Source organism: Salvia miltiorrhiza, chromosome 2 (genome assembly GCF_028751815.1).
Source record: "Salvia miltiorrhiza cultivar Shanhuang (shh) chromosome 2, IMPLAD_Smil_shh, whole genome shotgun sequence".
NCBI lineage: Eukaryota > Viridiplantae > Streptophyta > Magnoliopsida > Lamiales > Lamiaceae > Salvia > Salvia miltiorrhiza.
This window is the reverse complement of record NC_080388.1, coordinates 58,634,506-58,646,397: the sequence shown is the minus strand read 5'-3', so window position 1 is coordinate 58,646,397 and position 11,892 is coordinate 58,634,506. Positions and strand designations below refer to the sequence as shown.

Here is an 11,892-nt window from a genome sequence, read left to right as displayed (position 1 = left end):
TCGGCAGCTGCTCAACCTGCACATTTAGAAATATATGCAGGGCTGAGTACAAAAGTACTCAGTGGGCACATATGCCTACTATGAAATATAACATGCTTCGTAAAGTTGTAAATTGTCATGCCATCATAAACAGTACAGCAAGGGAGTTTTTCGCTAAAAAGGCCCAAGCTTACTAAATTCATTTGTGATTCTTAAAGTTCATCTGCAGACTAAGTTCTCTTGTAATCTATCATATCTGGAACTGTGTGCCGGAGAGGTGGCCACCTCTCACGGACACTTGACCGGCCAACCCGCTAGATGACTCACGGTCACTGGTGTACACTAGCCCTAGCAGGATAGCTATCAACTGCTCAGGACCCGAATTCGATTTCATAATAACTGGCAAAGCCACATCAGATAGATATCATACCAAACATTGAAACATTTATGGCAAGACAACAGTTGAAATAATTTTCAGTTCAAAGATTTTGCAATGAAATAACTGTTCAAACATAACATTAAACTCATTTGATATATATGAAAGTAACCCACCTGATAGCAAAGCTTTGCTACAGATTAGTGACTCCTTGAAGAGCTCTTATTCTTGCGCTCGACCTTTAATCCGAGAAAATAACGTAAGACTTTAAATCGAGGGAAAATTCTCAATTAAATGAGAATGCGTAATTAAACTATGCATGAATCTCGTATGCATGAACTATTATTCTGAGATAATAATCAGGGAATTTCTATTGTTAATCCAGGCTATCGGATTTAAACAAAAGCTAAGTCTCGTCTCATGAAGCCGGATAATTAACAAAAATTAATTCGTTCTCTTCGGGGTGTTCTAATCCGTCAATTAAATAAACCCCGCTCCTCGTAGTCAATAGAAAATAAATAAATACTTCAGCTTATTCGCTTTATAACCTCATAATTAATCGGCTTAATAAATAGGAATAAGTAATGTTATAAGATTAAATAATTAAAAGGCTCAACATAAGGCAACCTAATAATTAAGTAAAAGTGGGCTTGAATAATTAACATGAGAGGCCAAATTGAAATAATGTAATAAAAGCCCATCTGAGTAAAATAAATAAGGCCCAACTGAAATATAATAACTAAGGCCCAACTGAAATGATACAGCAGCCCAAATATGTGAATAATTAAAGGCCCATATAAATAATTTAAGAGGCCCAATCAGTAATTAAAATCGGCCCATTCTTACAATTAATACAACAAGGCCCAAAAATAAATAAATAATGAAGCCCAAAGAAAAATAAAGGCCCAAATTTTCGGCCCAACTCAATTAAATGAGAAAGGCCCCATTACAATAATAATCAAGAAAGCCCAATTAAAAATTAAAAGAGCCAACTAAAATAATAATCGGTTCTCTCTCTCTCAGCATAACACTCTCGTTTCTCTCTCTCTTTATTCCAAAAAGTCGAGCTCTCTCTCCCTTCAAGAAACCGCTCTCTCTCTTTTTCTTCTCTCAAAATTGTCGGCCATGTTCTGTTTCACTCCCTCTTGCTCAAAATCCCATCTCTCTCTCTCTCTCAAAGGAAACACACTTCTGCTATCTCTCCTCACTCACGCCTCTCTCCATCTCGCTCTATCTTTAAGATCCAAACGAGCTCTCTCTCTCTCGATTCACGGCTGTTCTCATGAGCTCCGTCGCTGCGGAAGCTCATCGGGAAGCAGCGGCGATAATCCGTCGTCACCCACTGCTCTCCCCTCTCCGTCCGTTTCCGGCGACAACAACGACAAAAGCCGCTGCCGACCGGTGAATCCGACTCCTTGACAGACGAACAGTAGCAGCAATCGGCCACCACAATCGTCGATCTCACCATCTCTGGACCACCGTCGATCCCTCCGCCGCTGTAACTGGAAGGCCGGGAGATTCGCCGCCTCTTGCTCCCATAAAATCAGTTGCGCCTCCGCGGCTCTAAAATTCCGGCGAGATATCGCCGCCTGGGAGCGGCGCCGTTCATCTCCCTCGTCCTCAGAATCTCCCTCCGTCGTCGAGCCCTAAGTTTCAGAAAGGGCAGAACGCCGTTGCCGAGCGTCCGCTGCTGCTGCGCTCGAGCCCTTGCTCGGCCATGGTTCAGGTCAGCTGCTGTTGTGCGATTTCCGGCGAGCAGGGGAGGGTCCACCTTTGCTGTCGCTGTTCCCGGCGAAGGGTGTCGCCTTCGTTGTTCTCCGGGATCGATGGGGTTCGAGTTGCGCCCCACGCCGCCGCTGCTGCCGTTCTCGGACTTCTCCGTCGAAAGTCTACCGCCTCCGTCGATTCCCCGAGCCCCGACGTCGCTGCTGTAACTCAGATTCCGACACGGCAGCTCGCCGTCGTCTTCCTTGAGCTCGACTAAACAGGGCAGTCGGCCCTATTCCTTAAGCTAAGTTCTCTAGTTTCATTCTTCCTTTTTGTCGATTCATAATGGATTAAGTAAGGTGCAATATTTCTCAGTTTGTTTACACCTAATGCTCGTTTAAAACGCGGTTTAAAACTACATATAAACTGTCACTTGTTCATGATCGCATAGTTGGGTGTTTACTAAGTTCAAGATGCTTATAACTTGCTATTCTAGAGTGCATCAGATTGTGAAACTTATGATCTCTCTACTGTACGACATATCTTCCCTATTTGATGCAGATGAACTGTGATATGTAAGATATGGATGTGAACTGAATTGAATATTAGGATAGCATGATTACCTTGAATGTTTGTGCTTTTGGTTGGCTGCGGTGATGTTGAGTTCAATGAGAAGATAGCTGAAAACAAATTGTGTATTTTGTTTGCTTAACAATGCAGGAGGAACTTAGGAAGAAACTGGAGAGGATCAGGTCAATCTTACCTCTCGAATCTTGCAGCAATTATGACAACTTCCTCAAGCTGTTGATGCGTAAAGAGAGAAGGATTTGGTGGGTGATATAATAAGGAGTGAAGTTGGTGGCTGTAAAGGGAGGAAAGCATGGCTTTTGGTGGTTGAAGAGGTGGGGAACAAAGGATGGTGGCAGCACACTTATTTCTTTCCACTAACTTTAATGATTTTCCTTTATTGCTTTAATGATTTTCCTTTATTGATACCTTGTCGGCTGATGGTATTAAACAAGGAATGGTGTTGCATTTGATGTGTAGTAATGTGGGATATGGCTGAAGTAAAGCTCTTGCCTCTTGGGAATTATAAACTTGTAGTACAGTAACGCGCTTAATGAAATACTAATCTTGAATTCTTACTAATGTAGCGTATATATATATATACTCGCACGATATTTGATTTCTTGCTTGCTAGCATCGATGGACTGTAAAATAAATCTAAATTAAATCCGTAGATTTAATTCTCCTCACAAGCCGGAAATAATCCACGACTTAAGTAATTATAAATAATAGAATCGATAGTCTCATCTCGCTTAATTAATTAACGTGACTTTGCTAAGTCAGTTATAACTCTGAAATAATATCATTGACTGCTTTAATAATATGAATTCAGGATCATAAGCTGAATTCATATCAGGATAATAACCGTTTTCATTCACTGATGAACAAAAATAAACACTCATTACTGGATTTAAAATATATAAAAGAGCGGGTCACTACAAGTATACACACGAATGTATCTAATACATTCTCTCAAATATAACTAGTATGCACGGATAACGATATATTTTATTATTTTTAAGATTTAAAATCATGTAGAACTATCAAAATATTATTATTTAATTATGAGTTAAATATGTTTTGATATCATTATTATTTTTAAAAATTTAAAATTATGGAAAAATATCAAAAAATCAAAATATCATTATTTGTAATTGTTATATTTTATGATTTCATGGTAGGACGATGTAATTCAATTTTAAAAATAGTTCAATATGTTTGTGCGCATTTGTAAATCAGCATATATGAATATGAGGTGGTCTTGGGTACAATCGGGTTGCACCCTGACCCATATTCTGACACGAATCCTAACTCGAACTCGCATTCTGATCCAAACTGTGTAAATGACATTATTCAGTTATACAAATGACATTATCTGTAATTGACACTATTCGATTATACAAATGATACTAATCGTGTAAATGACACTATTCGGTTATTCAAATGACACTGCCTATAATTGACATTATTCGGTTATACAAATGACACTATAACTGATTAAAATGTCATAGTATCATTTGTATAACTGAATAATGTCATTTATAATGTTATAGTGTCATTTATACGCAGAGTTATTTGTATATCGAATAGTTTCAAGTATAGATATTGTCATTTGTATAATAAAATAGTGTCATTTACATGATTTGGGTCAAGATGCGGGTTTGAGTCAAAATATAGATCATATTGCAACCCGATTGTACAGTACAACCGGGTTTACTCAAGTTTTTGCGTATGAATATTCAAAAGGAGAGAAAATTGAATTTATCAACTATGAATGGCTTAAAAATTAAAGATTTTTATATTATTATTATTATTATTATTATTTAGTCAAATTTTTTTTGTGATTTTGTGTAATGAAAAGATCGTGTATAGGCGGTTCCCCACACTAAATCTAAAACTTAAAAATGAAGAGTGATTGATGGGCTCACACACTCCCAAGTTACGTGTGCTATCTCTATCATCATTTCTCAACCCTTTGTCCCTCCATCTCCCTCAACTCAATTACTCTCAACCTAACTAACATAAAATATCTCGAATCTCTTAATTATAACAAACATGCATGTACTTACGAAAAGTATTTTATATCCGAATAAATATTTCATTTTAAAATTATAGTATATAAAAATAATGATAAATTATCAAATTTGCTCTTGTTTAATTTTTTAATATTACTATCACTTTGCAAACTCTTCATATTTTTTTTAATAATAATTGAAATTGGAAATAATGCATTTTCGTTTTTTTTTTTTTTTAACGATTGTGGACAATTATCGGAGATGGATGGTAATATAGTATACAAATACACCCCAATCTCAAAGTAAGATAACACTGCGGGATGAAATATAGTCCATCACATCAATTATTTTAAGGAAAATATTATTATATTAATATCTCATGATAATATTACAATAAATTTGAGTGAATATGAGAGTGAATGAATTGTAAATTTTGTCTATCCTATCATAACAAATTATAAACACTAGTATAAAACATATAAAAAGAGATGAAAAATATTTGTGAATATATATATATATATATATATATATATATATATATATATATATATTCATCCATTTTTCATGGAAGAGAAGGCACTCATAAAACAAAAGAAGTAATTGATTCGACTAGAAAGTGGTATTAGAGAAGAACGTCGACTCCTTTTTCATATAAATTAAATCTTATTTAAATGGTCAACGTTATATATAACGTTGACCATTTAAATAAGATTTAATTTATAGTGAAATTATATAATTTCACTATAAACTTTTTAACTCAGATATTGGTTGAATTTGATCCTATTTATGGGAATACTGTCTCTCTATTTCAAATCGCACATGTTGTAGATAAATCTATGTAAAACTGAGGAGATTTAAAACGATCCCGTATTTATAATTATACATTGCTTCAGAATTGAGTTTTCTTTTTTTTTTTTTTTTTTTTTGAGGGGCAGGAAAAATACTTTTAAATACAATCCTTATTAAATTGAAGTCGGTGCCAGTAATCTGAAACTGGTAGACAAATATGAAGTTGGAGATTTTATGATTTAAAATGAAAAAGTGGATTGAAAGTATATATATATATATATTTTATGATTGAAAGTATATTAAAATACACCTTTATATGTCAAGAGGCGACCACACAAGGGCAAGATAGGGCATTAATCGTCCGTGAAAATTGATGAAAAATAATACATAGCTCGAAATACTTGATTATTACACGAGTATGTATAGAGAAATTTGTGGAAAAACATATAGTAATCATTTAAAATTTTTCCAGCTTATTTATCCTAAAAACCTATCTACATATCAGAACCAAAGCGCGTAGATTATTTATATTCTCTTTTAGGGAAGACGGGTATTTTGATTTCTAAAAAACGAGTAATATTAATAAGTAGGCCAACTTTTGTCACCATGCACGTACGATATATTTGACTATATACATTTTATGATACTTTCGTGATAAGTTTTATAATTTTTTTCCATGTCACGTTTATTTGAATTCTATGTCAATAATAAATAGAAGGACATTATGATTCACAACTAATATATACCTGTACAACGAAATGGAACATGGTTATGCATGCTTATGCTTGACTAATTAAAATTCCATATCATTAGTATTAATTCAATTCAATTTATATAATTTTAAATCAATATATAACACTATATATATAATGTAGTTTGCAACGATCGAAATTATAGGTCAACGTTAACCTATATTATAACAACAAAATCCAAAAGCTTAGGACGAAAAATGATTAATAACCTGGTTTTTGAGTTGAATCTAAAAAATGACACGACCTTCGAAAAAATACAACTAAAAAAAGTTTTAAATTTTATGCAAATCTTCAAATATGGTCTGAAAGCAAAATTTCAGTATCGAAAAGTTTGAATTGGTTCGCGCAATTCATACTATTTTCACTGCTATTCAATAAAATGGAGTGATTTTTTTTTTTTTGAAGTATACTTTAAAATAACGTCTTTATTTTACAGGACTCGTTTGATACGTGGTATGAGATAAAATGTGATATATTATATTTGACTAAAATATCTTTTATCGTATGTCATATTAATATCATCATGTTTGATAAAAGTATCTGTAAAACATAGTATGTTGTTTTGGTATGATCATGTATTAATATTATATATAAAATTTTAATTTGTAAAATATCCTTATAGTTAAACTATTTTAGGATTGATTTTAATTGATATTAAGAAATTTATTCAATAGTAAATTAATATCAGTTATAATTAAGATTGGTGTTACATATATTGCATTGGAAGTAGTCTGAAAAATCACACAAATTTGTACTATAATTTTATCAGGCTTTTAAATTTATAAAGGGTCATGGTATTTCGTACTACTTCTTATCAAATAAGATATTAAATTTTCATAATCACTTGTATCAAACGAGGCCTTAGATATATTTTTTTTCTTTTATTTTCATGCTTTTCTTTCTTCCTCACCTCTTTGTGCTGCTTGGTGTACCACCAAACATGAACCTCTAAATTCTTTTCGAGAAAGAATGGACACGTTGTCTCTTTGGTGTCCGAATTTGGAGAAATGGAAGTAGATACATAGGCAACCATGATTTGTTGCACAAGATTGGACTAGATGAGGATCCAAGCAGAGAAAGAATATGGGAGAAAAAAACACGGTTAAAAGAAAAAATAAGAAAAAATTTGGTTTATAATAAAAAAGGAGTTGTTAATTTGATGTTCAAGTAGAAGAAAAAATTCTATCAAATTTAATAAATTAGTAGCTAATTACTAGTATTCATGTATGACTCCATGTTTCGACTCAACTTTTTGATGCCAAAATTTTGCTCCCGAAACTTAATTTGCTCTGCTAAGGATCTCTTTTTCTTTCTTTCATTTTTGTAATATCCGAACCATTTTTAAAATTTGTTCCAAAAGTTTAGGCCATAAAATCTACTACTTGTCCTTAAATCGTATAATCAACCTTAAATTTGGCTTTTAATTAGTAGCCTTCTATTTTTATCAATTCCGACCGATTTTCCACTCCAGTTGTCCTTTCTAATTTAACAAAAAAGAAAAGTAAACAAGCCAAATTATTTCATTCTTGGTTACCTCAATTTCATTTGAATTCCATTAACTATTAAACTAGAGTTAATTAATCATTAAACAAATTAAGTCAGGCTACAAATTCAAACTCAATAGAAAACCCAAGTAAATAATAATAATAATAATAATAATAATAATAATAATAATAATAATAATAATAATAATAATAATAATAATAATAATAATAATAATAGTATAGAAATTCAGTTGTACACAATTTACACATGCTCTCTCAACTAACTAACAATCTAGAACCATGAAATGCAGATACATGCGTTTTCCTTTCAACCATTAAGTTAATAAGATGTTTTTCTTTCGGCCATTAAATTGAGGTTCGTGAACATGAAAGAAATGAGAAAATATTACTGATTATTTGAAGAAGAAAAAAAATAACTAGCTAACTAAGCAATCTAGCATCTCTCAATTCGGATCTAGCAGAGATTTTGACGCCAAATTGAGGCATCTATTTGATTTGGGAATGCCTTCAATTTCCAGCGAGATCACAGCCTTACATAACATTGACTGCAACATCAAACTTTGACCAGAAAAAAAATAGCTGGTAGTATTTAAAAAAAATTAAATTTTAGTAATTTATTTGTGAAGAAGAGCTGGTAATTAAGATTAAATTAATAATATTTTGTATAGACACCGACAGCTGGAAGGCTGTACAAGGACAAAGGAGTAAAATTAGGTGAATGAGATTCCATTATTCCTTGTGTTCTCATCACCAAAGCCCTAAAGTAAAAGAAAAAGACTGCTCTGACACTTGTATTAATATACTAAACCAAACCCAAACCAAACATGGGAAACTATACAGTACATCTGCATCACCTGGTACAACCTTAAAACCCACAAATGTACAACCCCCTCCTTCTGCCCACGTGGCATATTGCCCACATTTTTCATCTCAGTAATACTTCTATGTATGCCCATAATCCTGTCTTGAAATTACTAATAATTATGAGGTTTTTCTTACAAGTAGTATAACATTTAGTGTGTGTAACAAGAGTGATGAAAGGTGCAGCCCATGGAGAATGATGAAGCTGAACTTCATAATGAAGGGCTCTCAAAAGAATTGTTATGGGTTAGTTGGCACTGAGAGAAATGAGTGTGTAACAGCAAAGATAAGTATGAATGAGAGAGAGAGAATAGTTGGCAAATGTGTCAGTAAAAAAATATGAAAATACAATAAAGATGTGAGGCAATCTTGATGTTCAAGAGAAGAACATCTCCAAAACCATGATGAGGAATTTTTTTTAAGAAAAAAAAGAAAAAGTAAAGTTAGCTTGCTATGTTATGGTGTGGTATTAAAATTTAAATTAAAAATTACAAGGAGTAAAGTGTGGTTGGGAAAAGAGGCAAAAGATTAGGTTATGTAATAATTTAACCTGCAAGAGCAGTTGGCAGTGGTTAGTCTATCTTTTATAATCATGTAGGAGTACATGTTAACTTGGGCAGGTAAAAGTGATACCTAAAATTTCATTTTAATTTCCCATACTTCAAAGAAAAAAGCAATAATAATAATTTTTTTAATGTTGCTACACTGCGGGGAACGTTGCTCTTGAAAAATATACAATTAAAATATCATATCGATCATTGATCATTTTAAAATTAATACGTGAAGTGTGAACAATAGTGTAATTATTGCTTAAATGAATCACATAAAATAAGAGGTAATAGCTTGTAGATTAACGAATTTTGTTAAATATTGGTTTTGTACATCTCAAATAAAAAAATTATACTTATAAATTATTATACTTTATGTAAGTTTGATTAAGTGAACTAAATCAATTTATCTCGATAATGTCAACATCAAGTTTGATCTCGCTTACAAAGTCAAAATATATTAAAGGTACACTAATTTATGAATCAGAATCTTTTTTATAATATGCAAAATTAAAGTTTAACCAGATTTTGATATTTACAGGCAATATATCCCATAAAGTAGTATTATTGTGTGATCATAAAATATGCTACAAGATGCAAATTATGTAGAATTCTAGTTCAAACATGACCTATTAAAGTATATACACAATGAAATGCAATTTGATTGGTATTAATGCATGCTTTTCTTCAATAAACTTGTTAGAGCCTAGAGGTTGGAGCCACTACATGGGAAAATAAGGAATTGTTATTTGGTAATAAACAAAAAGTGTATACTCGTATAAACAATGGATTAAAAGAGTAATATTTTAAAAGAAAGAGGATAGCGAAAAATTAGAATTGATAAAAGTAGGAAGTATAATGGTAGACTAGGAAGGTAGAATGAAGCACATTTTATTACTATTTATGTACTGTGAATGAAAATAATATGAATATATATGTCTGTCTTTGATAGTATATAAAGTGGGAAAACTTGATGCTTCCTTTGCTGTTTGTGCAAGTACCAGTTGGTGAATTTGCTCCTTTTTCTTGTATAACTTAAGCAAGCATATGATGCTGTTGACAGCAATCATAAGCCCAGTATAAAATGTACTGCCCCTCTAACTCTGCCCACATCCTGTTTGTTTATATGTCAAAGTGGAATTTCCTGCTTTTCCCTACTCAATTTTAGCTGCAACATTTCAGAATATCACAAAAGGGTCCTTGCAATTTAGCTTTTCTTGGATTCTTGTGGGGTTCTTCACTTCTTCTGGGTCAAATCTTCAACCCTATATCACCACATTCTTTACTTACATTAATTCAGGCTTAAGCATTTCTGCAGATTCAATTTATTTGTTTTTGTAAATTCTTGTAAGCAAAAAAGAGGGGAAAGGGAATCTGCTTTTTACCCAATAGTTTGTGAGCTGTTACTTAGCCAATGCCCACTGTCTTTCTTTAACCTCTGAAAGATTCATTCTTTTTCAGCTTATAGTAGTTCTTGATCTCGAAAGAGGAGTGAGAGAGAGATGGGGAAGTGCTGATGTTCTGCCTGCTACATTTGATTTCAACTTTTTTTCCTTTCTGTAGATTGGATGCTGCAATTAGGTATTGCTTTTGCTTTCTTTAACTTAACTCTCAGTGCTGTAAAGCTGCAAAGCTCATTTGTGCCTTGTTGAGTCCTGCAAGATATTACCACCCATTCTTGGTTAAACCCTATTTCATCTCAATTGAAACTGCAACTCTTGAATTTGGGGTGTTCCAAATTCTGGGCTTCTCTCTTATTTATTGTTTGATTGATAATGGGTTCTGAGGGAAGTGGTGGTAGAGTGTTCCAACACAGAGGTGGTGGTGGTGGTAGGGCTCTGAATTCAGGTATGGGGGGCACAAATTCAGTTTCTGACAAAGTTTCAGGAGTGACAATGTGCTCAGAATCCATGTTCTATGGCTCTAATTGGGATCCAATTATGTCATTGAGTCAAAGTGGGAATTTTGGGAATTCTAACATCGTTTCTCAGAGTGAGTTTGCTAATCCACTCATGTTGGAGAATCAGACAATGGGTAGCAGCTCTTTGCCTCAGTTCCCCTCTGATTCTGGTCTTGTTGATTTGGTGCCAAGAATCCCCAGCTTTGGGAGTGGCAGCTTCTCTGAGATGGTCACTTCCTTCGGCCACAACTCCGAGTCGCCTAGTCTTAAGAAGGGAGTTTCGCAAGATCATTGCCTGAATTCGGATAATGGGATATTGGGAGCTTCACCTTATGGGAAGAGGAAGAGAGAGGTGCAGCAAGGAGCTTCACCAAAGGTGAATTTCTTGCTACTGCGTGTGTGTGCGTGTGTGTGTGTGTTTGTATTTGTGTTGTTTATCATAAGGCATCATTGTGATATGGTTTTGGCTCCATTTTGATTAATGTAGAGTGCTGAAGAAGAACAGCACAAGGATCCCTCTGGGGATACATCTAGAGAAGATGATGATAAGAAACAGAAATTCGAGAAAGGTATTGCTCGCGGCAAGCAAGCTGCGAAGCAAGCCAAGGATGATCAGAGTGGTGCAGAGCCATCTAAAGATGATTACATTCATGTGAGAGCCAAAAGGGGCCAGGCAACAAACAGTCACAGCCTTGCAGAAAGGGTAAAATCTCAGTTTGAAACCATGATTTGGGAGTGGAACCTTTGCTTGATTGTAGAAAAATAGCTAATTGAAATGTTTGACTGCAGGTGAGAAGAGAGAGAATTAGTGAGAGGATGAGATTGCTTCAGGAACTGGTTCCTGGCTGCAATAAGGTACTGGTGGTTTCAGCTTAGCTTCCAATTCTGTAATT

At 33.8% G+C, this 11,892-nt stretch overlaps 1 protein-coding gene across 1 annotated transcript; it reads left to right on the top strand.

The window, feature by feature from the left end:
* Nucleotides 1–9,687: 9,687 nt before the first annotated feature.
* Nucleotides 9,688–11,854, top strand: LOC131010661 (transcription factor bHLH74-like; the record flags this gene model as incomplete). The annotated part of the gene is given in 3 exon segments (XM_057938298.1): nt 9,688–11,375; nt 11,487–11,702; nt 11,789–11,854. Coding segments are annotated over 3 exon segments (783 nt in total), but the record flags the coding sequence as incomplete, so codon positions are not given.
* Between the last annotated feature and the right edge of the window lie 38 nt (nt 11,855–11,892).